Source organism: Sebastes fasciatus, chromosome 10, assembly GCF_043250625.1.
Source record: "Sebastes fasciatus isolate fSebFas1 chromosome 10, fSebFas1.pri, whole genome shotgun sequence".
In the NCBI taxonomy this organism is placed as follows: Eukaryota; Metazoa; Chordata; class Actinopteri; order Perciformes; family Sebastidae; genus Sebastes; species Sebastes fasciatus.
The window spans coordinates 23608270-23633454 of record NC_133804.1 but is presented as its reverse complement, the minus strand read 5'-3'; the positions used below and the strand labels follow the sequence as shown (position 1 = coordinate 23633454).

The 25185-nt window shown below is 42.8% G+C and overlaps 1 protein-coding gene across 2 annotated transcripts in view; it reads left to right on the top strand.

Annotated features, from left to right (window-relative positions):
• The window catches only part of fat4 (FAT atypical cadherin 4), a 118988-nt gene that overhangs the window by 79106 nt on the left and 14697 nt on the right, over nucleotides 1-25185 (top strand). Inside the window, exons 7-11 of one of the 2 annotated variants that reach the window (XM_074649052.1) lie at nucleotides 9578-9758; nucleotides 12430-12680; nucleotides 13282-17631; nucleotides 19138-19242; nucleotides 20332-20639. In XM_074649052.1, the coding sequence (XP_074505153.1) occupies nucleotides 9578-9758; nucleotides 12430-12680; nucleotides 13282-17631; nucleotides 19138-19242; nucleotides 20332-20639 (5195 nt within the window). The remainder of the gene's footprint in view (nucleotides 1-9577; nucleotides 9759-12429; nucleotides 12681-13281; nucleotides 17632-19137; nucleotides 19243-20331; nucleotides 20640-25185) is intronic. The other variant, XM_074649053.1, reaches the window with a different exon arrangement.

The window sequence follows — 25185 nt, the reverse complement described above, 5'->3', positions numbered from 1 at the left end:
TTAACAATAGCTTCTTCTGAGTGTTTGTGTAAATAGCTTCGGTAAGTAATGTTTTTTTTAAAAAAAGGTGGCGTGGGTTGGATGATTAGTCTGGCAAGAACCACTTTTTAATGATGTTTATTTGCTGTGTTTCTCTGAGGACGCTGGCTTTTAGCACATCAAGTTCTCCCAAAGCTAATTTTAACATAACTCGTTGTAGCTGTTCGCGACTTGCTTTTCTATTTGAAAAACTTGCAGTATGTAATGTGTGAATAGGTTTCACTCTTTAGCACTTTTCCAAAGTCATATTTCAGATTTATATGGCCAACGTATGAACATTATAGACTTGTATTATGAGTTATACTGCCAGTATATATGTTCGCCACCTCTCACACTGGTTATGACCTGCTGGTTTTTCTGTGTCACCACATAATGGTACAGCATGTCCCACAGATGCAGTGCTAAATAGGGAGTTCCAAATATCCAACAACACAGCAAATAAAAGCGCCATTGTAATAAAAACACAAAAGGGCACATCACTTCATCAAGTTTCACCACAGACCCTAAAATATGAGAAAAAGCAGCACTTTTTTTGTCCGTCGATATGCTTTCCTCGCCTGCCTGCAAACCGCCAAACCCTATCCGTGACATATGGGGAAGAAATTATGCAAAAGCAGTCAGACGCGGCACTCCATAAATAACCGGCGAGCAGTATAACATTTGATTTAATTTGACGAATGCCTCTGAGATTGCCGTATTATTAGAAATATTCTTTCCCCTTTACACCGGCTAGCAGCTTTGAGTGTTCTACTCAGATATCCCTTTCACTCTCCTGCTTGTTAAGTGTGAGAAAACCTCTGTTTACTCTGTTATGTTTGGCAAACTGTGCATTGGGACAGCTCGCACCCCGCACTCAGCTCCGCCGGGGCCATTCATGGGTGCTGGACGGGGTCGCATTAAAAGAAGCTTTGTTGCAAAGCAACAGGTTCTCAGAGGCAGAAAAATGTCAATTTTGCCTTGATGGCGGCCAATTCTCTCTCCCCCTGAGTAATGATGTGTTTTATTTACGCTGTCCCTTAAGAGCACAATCTAGCCGCAGTCCATAAACCGTAATTAACCGTTTAGCCTTAAGCTTCAGGCTACAGATGGGCTGTCTCATAAATTTACACATTCATCCGTCTTCCCTAAGTCAACCTGTCGTGGACTCGGAGGAATCCGGTTGTTTGGACATCCCAGCTTTATCCTTGTTTTTCGATAAAACATCAGTCAATCATATATTGAAGGAAGGGATTATCTCTTGTGCCAGCAGAGACACTCAAACCTGCTTCTTAGCACGGCTTAGACTGAGCAACTCGAAGCCTTTCCCAGGAGGTGGGTGCTGCTGTTTCCTTCAAATCAACCCCCTGTGATGCTCTCACAGCAAGTGAGCGCCCTCATAGCAGCTGCAGCGGTCAAAAAACAGATCTCTTAATCGTCATTAACACATGTATTTGTACCCCCTCCGGTTCAGAAAGTATGGCCATGTCACCTTCTTGGAGGTTAATGTGATTTGTCCGGTGGTAATGTACCCTAATAAGGTGCTTAGACCCGGCCATATGTTTATGCTAGACAATACTTTCTGGGTTGAGAGGCTTACAGAGTGAACTGTCTGTGGATCTTTAGGAGGCAACAGATGGTCAGCTGGTCTACTTTAGTCTCAGGGTGCTGAAAGCTTGTTATTTTGGACGACAGTTCTTTGGGGTTATTCTCCAATTGTTCTCCAAACGTGATCCACGCCAAAATCGCTTAGATCTGAGCTCAGATTCAGCAATGAAATATTAGCACGCAGAATTGAAAGTCATTCCCACCGCCAGTTCAACAAGCACTTTAAGTTCTTCGGGATCATTGTGAAATATCAAACAGAGGACTCTGTTTTGGTTGTCACTGCCCCAACTGTGTCATTCCCAGATCTGAAGGGAATGTGCTGCGTTTAATTAAATTGGCGTTTCAAGATTCAATTAAAGCAGGGGAGGAATCCTCCTGTGAACGCTTTGAGCTCCCCGATGGATTCAGTTGCTTTGTGTGAAACGAGGTGCACTGACGCCAGCGTCTTTCTACTTTATCCCATAGTATAATGGCTGCTCATAGGTTAAAAAAATGTTATCTGAATACCATCGGTCTGATGTGTTCCCATGGAGAATACCCTCAGTGCAGACAGAGTTATCACCAGGTCTTAGCTCGGACTTATCCTTTATGGTATCCATACCTCTTCAGAGCTCAGCGACTCCAGCACAGCTCTCCAGGGCAAAACCACCTCATGGAAACACAGTACCACAGGGTCCACTATTTGCTTTACTGATTGAGGGAGCATGCTTCTCTCCCCAAAACCCCATTTCCTCGTGTGCAATAATAACCCGAGATGAATTTGGATCAAATATACACACACACGCTCGTCTGGACTGTAAGCGATGAGTGGCATCTGCTTCCAAAACAACTTTCTAGCCGCAGCGAAATTGCGTAAAAGTACATAGTTTGATTTTCGGAGCGATGAAGTTGATAAGTTCTCGGCGTGAGGTAAATACAGATGATGTGAGGCTGCAATCACCAGGAGAGCAGTGTCAGGTCACGGCGGTTTGCTTTCCTAAGTAACCCAAGATTAACCCCTGAAATAAGATTATGCTCATGGCACAAACTTCAGACAGCGGAGGGTGAGGTAGTGCATTGATTGCTTTATCTGTTATGGCCGTCGAGTGATCCACAAATTAGAGGTCTATAAGCATAATGGTAACAAGAATGCAAACACTATAGTTGAACATGCACAATCACGTAGAGACCCAGATATGTTTTTGAATCACATTCATTGATCTTTTCAATTAAATCTGCATTTTTGTTAAACTTATTCTTTATTTGTATTTTTCTCACATCCCCTTTTATATTAAAAAATATTCCAACTTAGGGTGACAGTTTCCTTCACAAGGGCTTACAGTACTATGTAAGGCTGTCAATTGCAAATTAATCACAAAAGTGGGCATGTCTGTAAAGCGGAGACTCGTGGGCACCCATAGAACTCGTTTTCATTCACATACTGTAACTTGAGGTCAGAGGTCAAGGCACCCCTTTGAAAATGACCATGGCAGTTTTTCCTCGCCAAAATTTTGCGTAAGTTTGGAGCGTTATTTAACCTCCTTCGGGACAAGCTAGTATGACATGGTTGGTACCATTGGATTCCTTATGTTTTCCAGTTTCATATGATGTCAGTATCTTTAGCTTTAAAACTGAGCCCGCAACAACCTTAAAATCAAAAGTTGCATTAATGCTTTAAAGAAATTAGTGGTGTTAAAATGATTTTGCATTAAAGCGTTATCGCAATTAACTTTGACAGCAAAGATAAAATTCCCTGTCTCACTATAAAGAAGACACAATAGAGTACTTCAGGGTATCACATACAGACCAGTTCTTTTTTAAGTATCTGATCCTTCGGTTATAAATCCTATTGTTACCCCATTACCTCCATTAGAGGTGTCCATCTTTCTAGTGTGGATTTTTTGATGAACATTTACCTGCATGGCTTTGTTTCATGGAGTCAAATGATATTAGCGCTGCAGCTTCAAATGTCAGCCGATACAACCGGCAGATACAACAGACTCCATTTGTATGCAGCTTTATAAAACGGGTCAAATTTACAAAACTACTGTAGAAAGAAAAAAAATCGAGGGGTTCAGGATTTGCCAATGGAAAAAATACTTTTTTAACCACAGAGCATGGCAGCCACCGGTAGGCAGCTGACTTCCCGCTGCTAATTTCCACCAGCTCTCTTTCCATGGCAAAATTATGTCATTTGTCGTATAGCGGTGGGCCAGATTCTGCACTGCCAGATTTAGGCATATTTCCTCGCCATATCCCCCCTCCCTCCCCTTACTCGGCTCGAGCCATGGCGCACGAGGTGACACCCGCCTCGGCTGCAGTCGTCTAAATCATTGACCCTGACACTCTTCCCCGGGCTTTGCCAGATTCCAGCAAAGACTGTTTGCTGGCATTTCTCAGCACTCTTGCAGAGCATTCCTCTCCTGTTGAGTCACTCCCTACAAAAAAAAAAAAAAGAAGAAGAAGGGGATGAGGGTTATTTTCGACATAATAAAAACTGTTTTTCTTACTATTATAGGTACGGTATTCGGTGGAAATTTAAGAATCGGAAACAGACGACATACCCAGCTGCGATGTTGACCCCGTTATTTATCAGCCGCCGTCGCATGCATCTTAAGAATGTCTCACCCTCGCCGTAAATATTTGAAACAACTGTCATTTACATACATTTGCATACCTGCCAAGATATAGTGTTCCTTTATGACTAAATCTGTCAGCCCACGCGATGTAACAAGATAGATCTGAACTATTTACACATTGGACAGCAGGTTTTGGGGGGGAAACAGCTGCCAGGGGTTATGTGATATCAGTGAGCCCCAGGAGGCTAAGAAGGCACGTCCTGAGGCTGCATGACGCTGTGAGAAGTGATACGCCAAGAAAGACGTGAAAAATGCCCCGTCTGAGCCAGCGCCTGTCGAAGATGGCGGGGTCAGCACAGGTTCAGGGTCACACGGAGGAGCGTCGGGGGGCTTTGGGAGTATTTGAGCGCGATTTAGATCTTCACAAAAGGGGGGCGGGGGGTTATCTTTGCTCTATGCTTACTAAGGATTAGCTGGGGTAACAGTGTCCTGTAAAGTCCCTGATGTGCTTGGTGGCAGACGCAATGCAGGTCAAAGGTCACACAAGTGGTGGCGGCGGCGGAGGTTGTTCATTCTCCCGAGGCTGTAAACAGGTTGTGACATCACGTCCTGTACAAAAGTGAAACGCCTGGAAGGAGGGCAGTGTGCTCACACACACACACACACACACACACACATACACACTGGGCTAGCCTTGTAGCTTGGACCTGCTTCCGCTCTTAGTGGAGAAACAATGCTTTTGAAATGCAACACACTTTGTAGCAGAAGGCAGTTTGAGTTCAGAAAAATGTAGCAGCTGGCTTGATCAAGCTTAAGGACGTCTCTTATTGTTGAGCCTCCTTGAAAACATAAACACACACACGCACTGTCAGTGCCCGATCCGTCCCACACGTACACACACAGCACATACCGCTGGCCTCTGACCTCACGACAGCCACAACAGCAACAGAAAATTACTATTCCCAGGTCCATGAGGTACATTTTCTAGTATTAAAGTTACCAGTTATAACGTTAGACTGTTTGATATTAACGGTAACGTTATAGTTAACGCTCGCTAACACGTCAGCAGCCGACGCTTGCATTTATAGTGAGTGAGCTGACGATAACGTTACGTTAACTATGAGGAGTCAAAACTCTGCAACTGCTCAAAACCATGTTACTAATGTTTGCCACTTGCAGTATTTACTTACTGACTCCTCTTCATCCTCTCTGAGTAATGAGGCTGCAATGAGATCTCTCCATCACATTTTGTCCTTGGCAACATGCTGCTCCTCTCCCCATGACGGCAGCATCTCCAACTTTAGGACACGCAGCTAGCAGGGCCGGTTCTAGCTTTTTTGGGGGCCCAAATACAAAATCTTGTTTTTTCCACCAAGAAAATATTTTTTACACATTTCTACACATAGAAAATATTTGAATTTAACTTAGCTGTATTGCTGTCGTTAAAATCAAAACAAACATGCGAATTATAAATAAAAAATATATATATTTTACGAATTAAATTTATGAACAAAAATAAACCACTTTTGATGTTCGATTTATGTTAAAGGTCACTTTGAATGATTAACTAATAATAATGTAGAAAAACAATGATTTTAAATTCGGGACGGTCCGCATTCATTTCGGGGCGGCTTAGATTGTATTTCGGGACGGTTCCAGGAGGATGGTGAAACAAGTTCGTTTAACCAAACATTTTCTTCATTCACAGTCTCTTGGTAGGAGCTAATGGCGTTTGTAGGCAAAGCCGCTTAGCTCTCAGAGCCACTTATCAGCCTGAACAGAACATCTTTGATCAACAACCGTCTTAGTGAGTTGCTGACTGTCAAACAAACTTTGCCCGGCAGCAGCAGCTTCGCACCAGTTAACTTAAAGTGATACAGACACCTTTGCTGACTTGGATCGCTCCTCAATGAAGAGGCTCAGCTGGTGCTGCTCTAATCTGTTGCCATGACAACTCTCCCACAACGATGACTCATGTCAGTCCAATCACGTTGCGCACTTGAACGTGCGACACCACAGGCTCAGGCGTAGGCGGATTAGACAATCAAGTCCTTTTGTTTGGTCACTTAGCCACATGTTGCGGTCGTTTGATTACATAATAGCCCTGCGATGATACAGTAAGGACTGGATGCTACCTAAATTGCGTACCACAATTTACATTTTCCGCTTGGATTGTGTTTCCGCTGCCGCTAATTCTTTGCATTCGACACCAAATTTGCCGCCGCACTGTCCTCTGTATAAATCGCCAATGATTTTGGAGTATTTTGTTTAGAAGCAGAGTTCTCCTCATCACAAATATTTGTAAAGGTGGAAATACATAATCACCCTAAAATTCAACATTGCCTATATTAGGTTATAAACAGAATTCTTATAAAGTCCTAGCTGGAGCTGCAGAGGACATGACTCATTTTGGTAATGAGTCACTAAGGATTAGTGTTGTATGGTTTCTGGGTCTCTTTTGGGATGAAAATTGTTTACAGTTACCTCTGTTTGTGTCATTTATTCTGCTCCTGGAATTCAGCTCTGTTTATCCTGAACGCTCATGTTAGCCACTTCTGTTCTCACCAGAAAACCTGAATGCATGACAAGCTTAAGGTCGAATGTCTGTTTATTATCATAAAGCCGGGGCAGCGAAGTGATGTTGCAGTAAACTATCTCGAATCTCATTTTGTGAGGAATCCCCTGCCCGCCTGAAAGAAGCTGCGGTGGCCTCCAAACTCAACAATAATGGTCAAATTTGTTGATCTTCTCAAGGGAATTCTCTTTCTCCTCTCTGCCCACGACGAGGTCACAGTTTAGTGTCAGCGATTTATCAGCAGCCGCAGAGCTCGTGGGGGATTTCATTTCTTTCTCAAGGACGCTTCAGTTGGTTGGACATTGTTTGTCCAACCCTGCTGGCACATACCGTGTGGAAAGTGTGGATCTCGTATACCTGTATACTTCAGTCTTTTTTTGGTAAATGTGTCGGTGTTTTGAAACTTTTCAAGTGACCAGCAAGTCAGAGCATCACCAAAGTCAGTAAGTTTCATCTTCTGGGGACCATGGATACAAATACCAAAGTTCATGTCAATCCATCCAACAGTTGCTGTGATATTTTAGTCTGAAACAAAGTGGTGGACTGGCCGACATCGCCATCCATAGAGTCATGTAGCTCACTTGGCTAAAATACCTTAAAATCAAAATCTTGTGCCTGGACAATAAGTCTCTATGTCCTGTCTCCTAAAAAGGAAATCTCCATAAAACTAAACTGCATTATGGATTACGTTTCAAGTAAAGCGGATTTTGGTGCGAATTACGTTTGTTTTTGATGTATCACAGATATGTTTCTAATCATAGTCCATGCAGGGAGAAGCCAAAGTGGTGGATGGGTCAAACAAACACAGTCTTTTAACCAGGAGACTGATGTTGGTGTCCCATCCATGCATTATCTGTAACCACTTATCCTATTCAGGGTCGTGGGGGTGCCGGAGCCGATCAGAGCTGACATTGGGCGAAGACGCTGGACAGGTCGCCAAACTATCACAGGGCTGACACATAGAGACAGACTGTTGGTGTGAAACTAAAAGTCAACGTTCAACATCAAATTACGTCCGTATAGCTTAATAACGTAACAAACATAGTCATTTAAGCCAAACTATGATGTTCTTTACTAAACCTAACCAAGTAGCTTTGTTGCCTAAACCTCACTAAGTAGTTGTGTTGCATTATTTGTTTTGCTTTGTTTCAGTTAACAACATTAACCACATGTTTAAAGATGTTCAAAACTGTTTAAAGCTGTTTAAAACTGCAACCGCATTCCGGGATAAAATGTGTTTCCCTTATTGAGAATGCAGTTTAGTTGTATGGGAACATAACTTTGTCGGAGACAGGGTTGCGAAAAGCAAAATGGTTCTCTGTGACATACAGTGTGACAGAAATGAGTCCCTTTATCAGCATGTATGATCTCAGGAGGCTGCTGAGGGAAAGATAATTCATCTGACTTACAAATGAGAAGAACTGGCACAAAATATAATGAGCGTGTTGCCCTGATTTTTATCAAATTTACAAGATAATCCAGGCTGGCTGAGCAGCAGAGCCATAGTGTCCCTCAAGCTTTCTTTCCTGACCCTCAACACCCTCTTTTCTCAGATTCCTTATGTTTTGATTTTGCACAACTCCGCATTAAGAGAGAATTTCTGTGGCCACCGTCCAAGTGTTTTTTATTATCTCTTATTAATCCAGGGCCCCCACGGTACGCAAGTTCAAGCATCTGATGTTTTCCACAGCTGAGCACACAGGCACAGGGGACACAAGCTCGGGATTGTGTATGTTTTTATTTGGGAGTATTATAGTTGACACATTCACATAGATTCCTGGAGAGAGCTGCAGGAGGGAACAACTACAAGTTAGAGGTGGGAAAAGTGCCGCATACGGCTTGCAGATCTCAGCTTTTCTCAATCCTCAGGTGCTCTCTGTCCTTATAAACAATGTAAACATATGCAAATCATTACCAGCTCAAAAGCCTTTTAAGATGTCCCCAAATCCCATATTGTGACTTTCAGTAACTGAACTTGTGTTTATGTTAGGAATATATATCAGGCGCTGCAGTGTGCCATTTAAGGATGGATTATAAAGGGCAGCTCAAGCAAGGCAGATGTCTGAATCTTTTTTCTTCTTCAGGTTTTTCTGCATTGCGGCTCGTTTTCATCTGCTATTGATTTAAATCCATCCCCCGGGGCCCAGCAAGCCCCGTTTCGTCACCCGCTCCTGGAGAAAAACGGTTAGATTTTTGCTGAAAATAGCACTTCTCCTCGCTCAAATTCCACAGACTAACTCGCTCAGTGGCGTGCACCTTAAAATAGATACCTCGCTGTGGAAATTAAATCTATGAGTGTCCAAGACCCCAGGAAGGACGCCTGACGGATTTGGTTTCAGAGACATTGAGCCCTTTTGATGTGTTCTGCGCTGCGTTGATGTGGCAGTACGACCGATGGAAACCCAAACCGGCAGCCAGAGAAATTTGCTTGCATTAAATGCAGCAGGGATATTGTGGCTGAACCCTCGCAGGAGCATGAATTGGTTCAGTGTGAGTCTCGCTGTAAATGACAAGTCATGTACAATAAGTCACCATGTGTCTAAAGTCAAAATGGGAGATTTAATGGTGCTCACATGTTACTGTTTCCCCCTGTACCAGCTCGCTGTGGCACAAAAAGGAGTTCCTAATTGTGTCAGTTAGAAAATTCTCCATGTTCAGGTCTGTCATGTGAATGGAAAGTGTAATGAGTTGCTTCTGTCCTGGCCTTTCAGGCAGTTTCTCCTTCACTTCTTTTTAGTGTGCTCACTGAAGGAAACGCAAACTGTTATTGTCACTGAATTTTTTTCTCCGTTTCCTTTTCCTTTTCTCCCTTCGTCTCCAGGTTCTCCGTCTCTGAGCGGGACGGGGACGGTAACGGTTCTCGTGGACGACGTGAACGATAACGTCCCTGTTTTCACCTCCTCCGCCTTCCACACCACCATCATGGAGAACGCTCAGACAGGAGCGGATGTGCTGTTGGTCAACAGCTCCGATGCAGATGTGGGCGTCAATGGTGTTATAAGGTACCTATAGGTTCATTTACACATATTTTCTGATCATTATTTTTATTTTTAGGGAACGCCTTATTTTTAGTCCATGGGCCAAGACCCAAATTTAATGTATCAGCACTATCTGGGTGGGAAAATTCTAGTTGTGATTTTTTAATTCCTATTAGGGCTGTCAAAAATAACGCGAGTCTCACCTTTACAGACATGCCCAATTTATGATAACCAAATGCAGTTTGGTGCAAGTCATAGCCAAGTCACCACACGGACACACTGACAGCTATTGTTGCCTGTTGGGCTTGAGTTTGCCCAATTATGAAATATATAAAAACTATATTTTTTATGCTAAATGCAGTACCTGTGAGGGTTTCTGGACAATATGTGTCTTTGTTGTGTGTTGTTAATTGATTTCCAATAATACATATATACATACATTTGCATAAAGCAAGCATATTTGCCCACTCCCATGTTGATAAGATTATTAAATACTTGACAAATCTCCCTTTAAGGTACATTTTGAACAGATAAAAAATTGTGCGATTAATAGTAGTCTTTAATAATAATAAATTCATAATAGTCTAAATGTGAGATTTGATGTCATTTCCTGAACAGACAAAACAAAAGTGTATGTTTTTACTGAAATGGCATTCAAACCTCCGCTTTAGATTTCATTAAGAAAAACCATAAACCACTAAGAAATTACCTCATAGTTTGATTATTTTTTTCCAGGGACGTCTGAAGGAAACAGTAAATCATTTTCACTGAAGGTTTATTTCAAATTTATACTTTATTAGACAGATTAACGCAGGAATACAATCTTTTCTGTGCATGAGACTAATGAAAGCATTTTTTACAATCCAGAGGAGATGTGTGTAGTTCCAGTCACTACTGTGAGTAATCAGGTCAGCTTTATTTAGCTTTGATTCCCTGGTGTGAAAATATCCTTTCAGGGCCATGCAGGACTGGGTTTTGTCTTTCCTCACGCCTTCACTGAGACGTTTTACCTCATCACCAGCTTTGTGAAATTCCAGGACGATGTTGCAATTGTTGACAGGAGTTTCGGAGCAGAGTGTAGAGCTTTAGTCAACACCCAAAGTCATTGTTTGGGCCGCGATACTCAAGCTGGAACGACAGCTTTTTTACACTCACAGCCCCCACCATGGGGGAGCTTGTAAGAGCTTCTGGCCGGTCTCTCTCAAGCCGGACACTGACTCAACCCCGACCCCTCCTCTCTCCCCAGTCACCCCACTGGGTGCACATTGGGGGTACCGCAGCGCGCTCCAGTTTCCCAAAACATGATAATGAGGATGTTAATTGTCTATGACAGTATGAGTTTTGCCCATCAGGGGTTCCAGGGGGGTTCGAGGCCCTTAACGGAGACCAGAACTGGTTACCTCGAGTTATTAGTTTTGATTCTCACAGCCCTTTAAATATAAGTCCCAAACCTGCACTTGTCTCTGGACTGTGTTCAGCTCTTAATGTTGTTGATGATGTCCAAATAAGCTTTGCATTCACTTTGCTTTAACGTGTTGTTCTGCAATTTGTCGTCACATCTCTGGAGGGGAATGCTTTCTCAAGAAGCCTTTTCAAAATATGCACTGGTGTGTACATGTATGTGTCAGTTTACATTTACGTCTAGGTCCGGCTGGTGAAACATGATATAAGTTTGAAAGCCAACGACTGTGGCCCCTCAGTCATGAAGAGTTTGCATGTTATGTGGTTTTATGCATGCATGTACTTTATGTTTTTTATCCGTGTTGTATGTGATGTATTTTTATAGCTATTGAGTTTTTTTCTTCTATAAGTACCATGTTCCACAATAACATAATTAAATTGAATTCTCCAACCAGCCTGAACCACAGTGGCTCTCTGTGAGCAGTGAAGCAGAAAACTGTGGCTACATTTTATAGAATATGAAGCTGAATGTTTCAATCAGTTAAATATCTGACCTGATGTGAAGCCAGTACAATGTGATGACCATTATTGGGCATATTTGTCTATTAAATGTTGCTTTTGTGAAGCTTGAAACAGTGCCCTCTATAGACCACACTGTGACAGTACTGAACAGGAGCCTTCAGTCTGGCAGAGCAGCAAACAATATGTAGAAACAGTTTCAGGAGAATGGCTTATGTAACACCTGACGGTCGGTATTTACATTAGGAACACCTGTAATAACACAGTTACCTCACTTTAACATAAGATGTGCTCATGATGCAGACATTAAAGTAGCTCCATAGCCACTGAGAAGAAGTAATTGTGATAATTTGATGGACTGAAAGAGTTAGTATGTGTAATTTCATACTTTTTTAGTCCTTTCACAATGTAATAACTTATTTGAAACACCAAAAACATATAAATACATGCAGGTGCAGTAGAAAAAAATCCCTTTAGGTGCCTCTTCTCTATTTTCTTTTTCTATAAGCAGTTCTCAGCTTCTGGTTAAAGCTAGTTAAAGAAGGTTTTCACTATTACAAATTGAACTTTCCATCGGCAAAGACAGAGAAGATTGATTTGTAGTAGACCTGAGTATTGGAAATTTGTGTTTTTGCATTTTTTCAGACAGGTAGTGAGGAGTAAAGGCAATAAAATGTAAAAATAAACATCATATAATATTTTTGTAGATTCAGGATATTCATCCGAAATTCACAAAGCTTTCACTGAAACTTGTCCTCCTTTATCTTTCCTACAGCTACAGCCTGACCGGAGGACACGGCCAGTTCTCAATCAACCCGGCTACAGGACAGATTATCACCAGCTCCCTGCTGGATCGAGAGGACAGGGCCAATTACCAGCTGCTGGTTGTGGCGACAGATGGAGGGCAGCCTCAGGGCCTATCCAGCTCCGCCACCGTATCCGTGACGGTAGCAGACATCAATGATAACCCTCCTCGCTTCCACCACCACCCCTACGTCACCCATATACCTGCCTCTACTACAGCAGGTCAGTACTTGCCTTTAAAGTTTCTCACTGTTACTCTCCTCTTAGAACAGGTTCAGATGACAAGGTGGAGCTGTTACTGAGAGTAACCTATGAATATAAGGTGTTCAACGTGGCGGAAAACACAACAGATGTTTGTTGTCTTCCGGAAAAGGTTCATGTGATAGGGGCGTGACGAATCAAGGAAGGACACGTTATTACTGATAAGACCCAATCAAGAAGCGAACGTGGGTGTCATCGTTTTTAAAGTTCTCCGTTTCTGCCCGTCCAGACTTAAATGCAACTCTAGAATTTTTAAAGTAAAACCGGGTCAGCAGCGTTTTCGAATGTCTCCATTTAAGGGGCTCAAAAACGCCTGAGTTTTGTGGACGCTAGGCATAAACGTAGCAAAAGTTATGCGCTTTAAAATGAAAACGTATTAGTGTGGATGTAGACTTAATTTGTCAGTGAATCTCAAATTGATTCAGGAAGAACACATTACATATTGAAATATTATGATTACGAGAAATAACTCTTAACATATGTTTATATGCAGGTTTGTTCATTGTCAGCTTCTTTAAAATAAAAACAAATGATGACAAAAACTCATTTATTTCTTCTTTAGGCTCCCTGGTCTTTGCTGTTACTGTCACTGACGAAGACTCCGGTTCCAACGCCCAGCTGCACTACTCCCTGGTAGGACGCAACTCTGAGAAGTTCAAGATCGACCCCATCAGAGGTGCCATCACTGCCAACGAGAAGCTAACTGGAAACTCCGAAGTTACCCTCACAGTTCGAGTAAAAGACGGCGGAGCTAACCCCAAAACGGACACGACCACTGTGACCGTCCGCTTTGTTACCGGAGGAAACTTCCCTGTCATCAAACTGAAGGAGCACTCGTTCACATTCCCGGAGAGCCAGCCGACCAATCACGTTGTTACAACGGTGACTGGGACATCTATGAGGGGTGGACCGTTGTCTTATTACATCGCCAGCGGCAACCTGGACAATGCCTTTCACGTTGACCAGCTATCGGGCGAGTTGTCCATCAGACATCCTCTAGATTATGAACACATTCAGAAGTACGTTCTCTGGATTGAGGCCAGAGATCAGGGCTTCCCACCTTATTCCACTTATGAGAAAGTGGAAATAACCGTGCTGGACGTGAATGACAATCACCCGGTGTTTGATAAGGATCCCTTCCACGCTGAGATACTGGAGAACCTTTCGCCTCAGCGGGTGCTGATGGTGTCTGCTGTAGATCTGGACAGCGGGCCTAATGGACAGCTTGAGTTCGCCATCATTGATGGAAACAAGGAGAACAGTTTCAGCATTAATAGAGCAACTGGTGAAATACGAACAACCAGGCCGCTGGACCGGGAGAAGGTGGCTCAGTACGCTTTGAAAGTCAAAGCCACTGATCGGGGGTTGCCGCCCAAAAACTCAGCGGTCAAAGTGATAATCGATGTACTGGACGTGAATGATAATGCTCCGAGGTTTTCCAAGATTTTTAGTGCTACAGTGGCTGAAAACGCCCCAGTGGGTTACACCGTCACCAGAGTCACCACCACAGATGAGGACGCTGGTTCAAACGCCATTAGCCGATATTCAATCACAGATACCAGCCTTCCATTCAATATTAACCCAAACACAGGAGACATAACAATAAGTAGGCCGCTCAATAGAGAAGATACAGATCACTATATTGTCAAAGTGTCTGCTCATGACTCTGGCTGGACTGTAAGCACAGACGTCACCATATTTATAACGGATATTAACGACAACGCCCCCAGATTTAGTCGTCCCTCTTACTATCTGGACTACCCTGAGCTCACTGAGGTGGGCTCCGTGGTCACGCAGGTGTCCGCCACAGATCCCGACGAAGGTGTCAACGGCAAAATCTTCTATTTCATTCGCTCCCAGTCAGAGTTTTTCCGAATAAACGCCAGCTCTGGGGAGATATTTGTGAAGCAGCAGTTAAAATATCAGAACTCAACGGGTGCTAGCAGTATAAATATAAACCGGCACAGCTTCATTGTCACCGCTTCAGACCGGGCAGTCAAGCCTCTGATGAGTGAGACGACGGTAATTGTAAACATTGTAGACAGCAATGATAATCCGCCTGAGTTTGATTCGCCAAGCTACTTCACGCCCGTCACTAAAAGTGTCAAAGTTGGCACCAGGCTGATCAGGGTTGTAGCTCATGACAAAAAAGACTTTGGCCTTAATTCTGAAGTTGAGTACTTAATAACAGGAGGAAACAGCTCTAGTAAATTCAAGCTAGATAAAACAAGTGGATGGATTACTGTCGCCTCGTCCCTTACATCTGATATGAATAAGTTCTTCCGCATTGACATCACAGCGAGTGACAGAGGAAATCCTCCTTTGTCGACGCAAACGTCAGTGCGAATTGCAGTCACGGAGGAAAACCACCACACGCCTGAGTTCTCACAAAGCCAAATCTCAGCGACTGTACCTGAAAGCCTTGTTGTGGGAACAGCAATAAGGACCCTGTCTGCCAGAGACAAAGACAAAGAAATGAATGGCCTTATCGTGTACAGTATTACTTCAGGCAACGACAAGGGTCTGTTTTCACTTAATAGTAAAACGGGAGTGTTATCCCTCGCTCAGCCTCTGGACTTTGAAGAGAAGCAGCAACATGAGCTCAGAGTTTCAGCCACTGACGGCGGTTGGATTGCAAAAACAAGCTACGTCTCCGTCACAGTGCACGTGACTGATGTGAACGACAACCCCCCTGTGTTTGATCCTGACGAGTACTTCCCCATTGTGCAGGAGAACGTTCCCAGTGGCACCACTGTGGTCAAAATGAACGCCACAGACCGCGATTCGGGTGCTAATGCAGTCATGGCTTATGTGATCCAGTCATCAGACAGTGACCTCTTTGTTATTGACCCGAACACGGGCACCATCACCACCCAGGGCTTCTTGGATTACGAGGCTAAGCAGGTCTACCATTTAACAGTAAAGGCCTTCAATGTCCCAGACGAGGAGCGCTGCAGCTTCGCCAACGTCAACATTCAGCTTAAGGGAGCCAATGAATACGTACCCCGCTTTGTCTCAAAACAGTACTACTTTGAAATCTCTGAAGCCGCTCCAAAACGCACAGTGGTCGGGGAAGTGTTCGCCAGTGATCGAGACCAGGGAGATGATGGAGTGGTTTACTACCTCATTTTCGGGAAGAGTAGAAAGAAGGGCTTTGGCATCAACAGGAAAACAGGCCAGATTTATGTCACAGGTACTCTAGACCGTGAGAAAGAGGAAAAGATTTCACTGAAGGTGTTAGCAAAGAACGCAGGAAGCATTCGCGGCGCAGATATCGACGAGGTGTTTGTGAACATCACGATTCTTGACGCCAACGATCCTCCTGTATTTACCCAAGAACTGTACGATGTGCAGGTCAGCGAAGGTCTCTCACCCGGTGGTCTTGTTACCTTTGTGAGTGCTGAGGACTCAGACTCTGTCCCAAGCTGGAGCAGATTTTCATACTCCATTGCTCCTGAGTTTGATAAAAATGTTTTCACAATCAACCCAAAAACCGGCCAAGTGTCAGTGGCTGCAGAGCTGGACAGAGAAACAACTCCTGTGTATAATCTAACGGTTCTCGCTGTGGATACTGGCACACCTCCCTCAACAGGAAGCACCACTGTGATTGTGAACCTGGAAGATATCAATGATAACGGTCCAACTCTGACCACCGCCTATGCTGAGGTAATGGAGAATCAGAGAGCTGGCATTGCAGTTACAACACTAACAGCGTCTGATGCAGATCTACCACCAAACCAAGGTCCTTTCCTCTACAGCCTTCTCAGTTCTGGCTCTGCCAACACCTACTTCAGCCTCAGTCCAGCTGGAGTGTTAACCACCAGTCGGGAGATCGACAGGGAACAGATTAGCGATTTCTACCTCTCTGTTGTGATTAAGGACTCTGGTGTGCCTCAGATGTCCTCCACAGGAACAGTTCACGTCAAAATAAACGATCAGAACGACAATCCTTCAGAGCCGAGGTCCATGGAGATCTTTGTACACTACTATGGGAACATGTTTCCTGGAGGCTCTCTGGGAGATGTCAAGCCCCAAGACCCTGACATCCAGGATAGGTTCCACTGCTCCCTTATTCCCCCGTCCTCCGGTCTGTTTAATATCCCAACTGGAACGTGCAACCTCAACTCTAAAGCCCGCTCGACAGATGGAACTTTTGAACTAACCGTCCGTAGCAGTGATGGCGTCCACGGTTCAGTCAGCAACACAGCCCGAGTCCTCTTCATGGGTTTCACGAACGCCACAGTGGACAACAGTATACTAATTCGACTCCAGACCCAAGGAGTCAAAAGCTTCCTTACCAACCACTACCTCAGCTTCCTACGTATTGCCAACTCTCAGCTAGCAGGACTCGGCACCGGGGTGCTGCTTTATGGTGCATTTGAACTCAACAATCAGACTTTCCTAATGGCAGCTGTGAAACGAGGCCACGGACAATATGTCAACCCCAGTGGTGTGGCCACATTCTTCCAGAGTATCAAAGACATTTTATATAGACAGAGCGGGGTGCAAATAGATGCGGTGGACCATGATCCATGCACACGTAACCCGTGCCAGAATGGAGGCAGCTGCAAGAGGCGTCTCAGTGTCGGGCCCGATATGAAGACAGAAGAAAGTGTCCCAGTGATCCTTGTTTCCAACCACCCCCTGCAGCCTTACGCCTGCAGCTGCAGGCCAGGATACACAGGAGCTCTGTGTGAGACAGACATCGACGAGTGCCAGCCATCGCCCTGCCACAATGGCGGCACCTGCCACAATCTGGTGGGGGGTTTCTCCTGCACCTGTCCTGAGGGTTTCACCGGGATGGCCTGCGAGAGGGATGTCAACGAATGCCTTTCCAATCCCTGCAAGAACGGGGCGCTATGCCAGAACTTCCCCGGCGGCTTCAACTGCCTCTGCAAATCCGGCTTCGCAGGTACTATACACGCAGGAGTCACATTTTATGTCTGACCACACAGTCACTCATGTTAGGCTTGGGAAAAAAAACATGTGGGGACCCACACACACAATAATGTACTCACGCTCTTGCTTTTCAGGCCAAGGAAAATATTTGCTTCTGAATGTTTCCAAGAGGTGTCGTAGCCATAGCATACAAGCATGGCTGCCAAAAACAGTTTGTTTTTGGGATTACTAGTTGGGGGGTATCAGCTGTGATGCATATCAGCCTGCCATGTTTGCTTTAATAAAAAGGATGATGCGAAACTGACCCCAGTCAGGACTCGAGTGTAGACTCCATGCACAGTTCACCAGTATCCCATTTCATTATGTTCCTTCATGTGCATGCATCTTTGACCACACACAGATACACTTCTAATCCAACTGTACACAGAAGGATTTCTTAATCAAGGAGTTCTCATTAGGCTCTGTTTTGAGTTTTATGACAAATGAGCAGCTTCATAAAAGATCCAATCAGGCCGTTTAGTTTGGAAATGAATACACTGCATTATTACCCTTGATAAAAAGGGGGAGTGCATTTGAAGTGGAATTACTTAGAACAGTCATTTGAATCCTGCATGTTGTCCAGCCGCTGAGTGCAGCATCTGAAAGGCATTTTCAAAGCAGGCGATTTGCCTCGAGTCAAGTCATTACTGTCCCTTTTTATTATGACGATAGAAAATGACCACAAATCTTTTAGGTTTCATCAAGATAAATGACCCTCGTGGAGAAATGCACCTATTGACTTACAGTAGTTTGCATGCCCTCACTGTGAACTCTCCACTTCCTGTTTTTCCCGCCTGTTTTTTGGCAGCAGAATCAATCTCCATTAAGCAACTTGTCTCAGGATTTACAGCCTAAAATATATTTGGCAGGAGTTCATTGTCAGTCTTTTTGTATTGTGCCATGCCTGGATCATTTATTGTCCTGCTCCAATCCATTATTTTTATTATCAGTGTCACATTCCTTATCATGATGTTAACATTGCAACTGTTTGTCTTTCTGCACTGCAAAAAAAAACAAAAAACGTATCCAAACGTAATTTGATCTTGCAACAAGTTTAAAATCTGATTATTCTTAGTGAGAAAAATCTGCCAATTGGGTGAGATCATTTCTTTTTTCCTATGAAAGTTTCAAGATGTTTTGGATCAAATGATGTCATCTTGGACATTTCTATTCTTCACTTGTGTCAAGAAAAAAATTAGAATAAGTGAAACTGCACTAAAACAGATGAAGTTACATCTTTCCTATTATATATTTTATGCTTGTTTAAACAAAAATCTGATGTTAAGACACGCTACAACTTCAAATGATTTGTTGGAGCCCCGATTTTTCTTTTCTTTTTGCAGTGCTTCTCTCAGCTGTGAGGTGATGAAAGGCCTGCATGACTTGGCCCTGTGGGGAAAGTGAACTGTTTTCCCCTCGGGGTTTTCCTGTGTTGTCTGCCACCTCATCCATTTTAATTTGTGTTGTTCTGTGAACCCAGGCAAAACGTGTGATTCCATCATCAATCACTGTGAGTGTAACCCTTGTTTTAATGGCGGGTCCTGTCAGAATCGGGTGGATGGATATTTCTGTCATTGTCCATTTGGTAAGTAATAGTAGGAAACTTTTAAGGGTGAATTGAAAAGCAATATGTTTCAGACGGGAAATCTCCCTAAAGAAAAGACAGTTATGCTGTTATTAAACCATTTAAAGGGGGACCATAGATATAAAACAGTAGATGCAACATTACGTAAAAACTGATGGGATAATCGTCCGCCATCTTACCTGGGTATTGTTTACAGTTGCCACCTATGGGCAGGTGTCAGCTGTTCAGCACCTTTGCCAAAAGGAGTTCTGTTGAAGGCATTTGCTTACTTTATCAACTAAAACAACTCCTTATTTACCGGTAGCAAAGCTCTTCAACCTTTCCTCTCATTATCAAAACAAACCCCACACCGGTTAGCTGGAAAAAAAACACAAAACAGGAAGTGACTGCTCGCCTGAAGGCCATAATACTGAATGTATTTAGGATTTCTACATAAAAGATATTGCTTAATGTAGTATATCAGCCATTCACAATACCAGAGACAGTTCTTACATATTAAGTTCAGGCAAGATTGAAAAAATCATTGTCTGCAATATAAATGCACAATTATGAGACTATCTTCATGATTGAAAATTATTTTGTTCTCTTGGAGAGCTATAATAATCTACCCAAATCTTTGTTTTGTGGTTCATTTTAGACAGACACAGTTGTCTCACACTCATTACTTTGAATAAAAAACAGTATTGGTGTATCGGTAGAAAAATACAAGGATTATAAGGACAACATAAACCTCTTTCCACATAGGTTCCAATTACAGCAAGTTTAAAACTGTGCCAAGGTAAGGTGGCTGCCATATAGTTCATCCTGGAGTCATTAGAACATGTCACATCTACTGTTTTATATCTATGCGGGGGACGCTGTCATTTCATTTTGTGTCTCCATTTGTCATCAATAAGCCTCCAATTTGAGAACTTTTTGAAGATGACCTGACAGCAGAGAGATATCTGCTTTGTTACTACTAAATACAGAGCTTATGATATCGCTCAATAAAGACTCTGTTTAATCTGTAGATATTTTTATCACAGCAGTGCCTTGAATCATTCATTGGCTTCCTCTCTGATTCCACTTTCGGTCTGTTTGTGTCCTCAGGGGTTTTCGGCAAACACTGTGAACTTAACAGCTACGGCTTTGAGGAGCTCTCCTACATGGAGTTTCCGTCTCTGGATCCCAACAATAACTACATCTATATCAAGTTTGCTACCCTGAAGAGCAACGCGCTGCTTATGTACAACCACGATAACCAGACCGGAGACAAGGCGGAGTTCCTGGCTCTGGAGATCTTCGAGGGACGGATGCGCTTCTCCTTCAACTTGGGAAGTGGAACTTATAAACTGATGACCATGATTAAAGTTTCGGATGGGCAGTTCCACACAGTCATCGCCAGGAGAGCCGGGATGGTAAGAACGTATTTTTATGGTTGAAATTACCTTGTTTTTGTCATGCATTCATAAAAAAACTTTTCATTTAGTGGCTTAATAGTTCTTATGGGATCTGCCACATGGTATGGACTTACACCACGTGCTGCGTTTATGTCCTGGGCTTCTATATCTGGAACCTGCATCCAAATTTGGCTTTATATTCTTTTTTGCACCATCAGATGATAATTAAACTCCCCCCAAACCACGGGTAGCTCAGCTTATGGTTTTCATGGTTTGTAATTATATTTTATTGCTCGTTGTGATTTACAATACGTGGATCCAAACTGGCCCTGAAGGTTGAAACTCTGTCTCCTGTGCTCCGAATGAGAGGCTTCTCCCTGCCAGCAATGCAGTGGCAAGGAAAGAGGGGGAAAAAAATCCGACCAGGCCCTGTCAAAGCTTTCTATAATGTAGCTCTCCTGCTGGACTTCAAATCTGTCATTTCCCACCGTGCACTGAGAGTTTCATAGGAAGCTGGTAAAATCGTTAAATTGTCAGTTTTGAGATGGTGCAGAGTGACGGGATGGAAAGGAATACAGCACACGTCGAGACCTGCGATTCTGTCCATAGTGTTATGCAGAGGTGGTCATGTAACGGCTCTTGAAGACAGAAATGTGTGTGTGGGTGATGCCTCAAGTGCCAACTCCCTCAGGCGGTGTAAAGTGAACCTGATCACTATGTTTGCAAAAGGTGCTGTGGGTCATTTCGGTGGTCAGGCTCGAGGTCTGTTCTCCTGAATTCTGAGCCGATGTCAAAAGCAGACCGAAACCACGGTCATGCACTGCTTCATCGTGAAGGCTCCAAGTAATCAGGGAGAGCAGAAAGTTCACAGATACTGTTACAGTCGTAATTATAAGCATCGTACAAATCCGAAAAAATTATTGTCAAACACAATAAAAGACCCACGATTTGTCTCGGCAAGAGGAGCTCATGTTAGGGCCAGACCAATAGAGCCCATGTAATAAATGGGTTGAATATGAAGACTGATATAAATGCCAGTAAAATAATGACATTATCACAAGTTTAAATTTTTCTGTTTAAACATGCATTCATTAATTTAACATTTTTTGGCCATGCACTTGGGAGTAGTGCAACAAGTTGTAAACACAACGTTGATTTATCACCTTACAGATGTTGATATGATGTATGTGTTGCCAATTTAAACACCAATTTGAGGGAAATATATCACTCCTTATCTACTAAATGCTCCAATATGTTCACCAGCTAGTCACTACCTTTGCCTGTGTGTGGTTTGGTGCTGGTCAAGTAGTGTACTGTGGTTTATTACAGCTTTTTCTCTAAAAACAGCTGCCTGCTATCGGTGGAAATGAGAGCGGTGAGAGTGAATCAGTTGTGGGTCCTAAAACCAAAATAATGAGAGGAAAGATGCTAGAAAGACTTCAATGTTGGCACACAATTGCTGCTGTTGTTGGCATCAAAACAGACACAACATCAGTTTAAATATTTTAGATCAATATGTTTAGGGTCGGATCTAGAAGGTAACCCGCGAGTTGGGCAAACTGCTCGTGAGATAGTTAAGGTTAGGCATTTATCTCGAATAGTTAAGGTTCGGGTAGGTCGTTGGGCAGCGAGTCTTGCGAGGGCTTTTGCACGTTTTTGTGGATTTCAGATCAGATTTCGCAATTTGCGGGTTACCTTCTAGACACAACCATATTTCAGTGCATGACATAAAGTACATCACTATAGCAAAGTTACTGACCCTATTAACATTGTACGTTTACCAAACTCCTCAAACATAACCTCCCACAAAAAGTATCAACACATTTTCTAGATTAGCGTTTAGCATTAGCTGTAACATTGCCAATTGAATCAATGTGACACCAAAGTCAATTTTTTCAAAAAACTGCCTTTGCGTTTTGAGTAGTTTGGAATACAAGTGGCGTCAGTAGGAAAATCTCATGTCTTGTACAGTGGCAGTTGCCTGTTAAAGGGTAAATTCACTGTTTTCTCACTATTTTTCACATTTGGTGGTTGATAGTTCCCAACTGTCAAAACTACATCTGTGTATTATCTGTGTGAGTAACTGGGATGTAATTTCTCAATGTTCTCTGTTCAGTGTATTTGAGAAGTCTCAAAATCTGTGCAAATAAAAACAAGCATGGCTAGATACCGCAGGGGGAGAGTAGGAAAATAATAAATGATCCATTAGCGTGATCATGTAACAGTAACTGATCACAGCTGAGAACGTCCAAGCAGAGACCTCAGCTAGTTTATTTTAAATCAGAGTTTTAAGAACAACAAAGTCTTCTATGAATGAGGTTTGCATATGTAGTTTGACAGATTATGACTGGCTGTAGCTGATTAGCACCAGCGGCTAATCACAAAGCTTTTGATTAGCAGAATTATTTGTCCTAGAAACAAGCAGAAAACCTCAGTTCAGTGCCTGAACCACAACAGAAAGCAACGCTATGGTCCTTCCATTGTATTAGTCACGGGGCAAAAACAATGAGATCCAGTGGCGCTTTCTTCACATTTCCTTCAGCGTTAGCCAAGCACGAAAACACGCTCCTCATCTTCTACATTCGGTTTTAATTTCCAAGAGGGTTCCTTGAAATACATATTTTCTCCACCACAGTGTGAGGCACTTGACAGTGTATGCAGTGTATTCAAGCCATGGCTGTAGCTGTAGCGCCTTTGATCACAGGAAAAGACATTAATAAAATGTTCATGTGCTTGTGACGTTCTTTATGGCGAGTCACGAGTGTCTTTGAGACAAATGAGCCCCGTTGTTCCTCGCCTCGCTGTTGTCACCGCATGTGTGTTTTACGGACTCGGTTCTGTGGACGTGTCCATGTGTCTGACTCATGCGAACTGTGCGTGTGTGTTTCTATGTGTGTGTGTGTGTGTGTGTGTGTGGGTGTGCGCGCTCGGTGGGGTCATGCTCTCCTGGATGATTTGTGTCGGGAAGATCCGGGACCGGTGTGGTCCGTGTTTACTTGAGATCCAGGAGAGGTGGAGCGTGATTGCCCCGGTTTGTCAACACTTTCACACACTTTTCCGGACATTTTCCTCACCAGCCCATTTCTTTTCTTCCTAGTGGGGTCGTTCCCTCTCGGAGCACAGAGAGAGCAAAGGAATAACCCACATCTGGACAAAAGCTTTAGTACCATTAACGGGAAATGTTTCGCTGTAATGTATGGCATTTTTTTAATGCCACCCTCCCATCAACCACTGTGATGAATTGATGATGAATAATCAGCCTGCATGTCATTTGGTGGACAAATCTCACACTAACAACAGGACTTAGTTACACAACTATTCAGGGAGGAATAATTGTAGCGGTTGAAGTAACCCTCAATGGGTTGAACCAGAACCCTGGAGTGAACGTTACGCTGCAGTGCACAAGAAGATATTTACTCTGGCACACTCTCATGGGTTTTCAGTCCTAAAGATGTGCACACAATAAAACATATATTTAGGCTGGAATCATGTTGCAAACAAGATGCTTTTGAGGATTTGAGGAAGTCCTTCTTTGCTGTAAAAAAACAAAAAAAATAACATGCATATGTGGTGTAAAACACTCATTCAGTGGATTCACTAGATCTTTCACAAGCTTTACAGGTTCTACATAAGATATTCAGAGCATTAATATAGCAACAAACAACTATTGTCTATGTAAAGACATAGAGGAGCAATGTCTACCTGAGCAGAGAATGAAGTCTCTCCCTCTTTGTGTGTTGTAATCAGAGCTTCTCTGTTTTGTTCGTGTGCATTTGAGTCTCTTTGTTGTGCCCCACTGGCTAGCTCACAGCTGCCTCACAGTATTAAAGTACAAAAGTATAAGCATTAAAATATACTTAAAGTACCAAAAGAAAAAAGTATTCATTATACATATACATTTCAGAATCATATACATTAATCTTTTATCCCTGGATTATGATTAGTCATGCATTAAATGTGTACATCACATTAACTGGTAACGGTGGGACTGATTTTAATTACTTTATAAACTACTGGGTACCTTAATCCATATTATTACATCATTATTTATATATTGATTATGCTTTATATTTTGTATTGATAACCTGAATCTGCAAAGTAACTAGTAACTAAAGCTGTTAAAACAATGTAGTGCAGTAAAAAGTAAAATATTTTCCTCCAAAATGTAGCAGAGTAGAAGTTTAAAGTAGCATGAAATGGAAATACTCAAGTAAAGTACAAGCACTTGAAATTTGTACTTAAGTACAGTACTTGAGTAAATGTACTTAGTTACATTCCACCACTGCCCCCAGGTAAACACTGTAAGCTTTGTCAGCAGTGTTGCTGTTGTTGATTAATGAGCATGTATGTGTTCTACATAATTCCTTAACAATGTATTGACTTTTTATCGTACGAAATTAAGATATATATTTTTTTCAGATCAGATAAAAATGTAAGTTGTTATGCTGTTGTCATGACTCCAAGGGCTTTACTTCCTCATTAAAAAGAAAAAGACACAAATAGACCCAAAATAAAATGATTGTATAATTGTTTTGATCAATATTTCGCCATCTATCCGAGATTG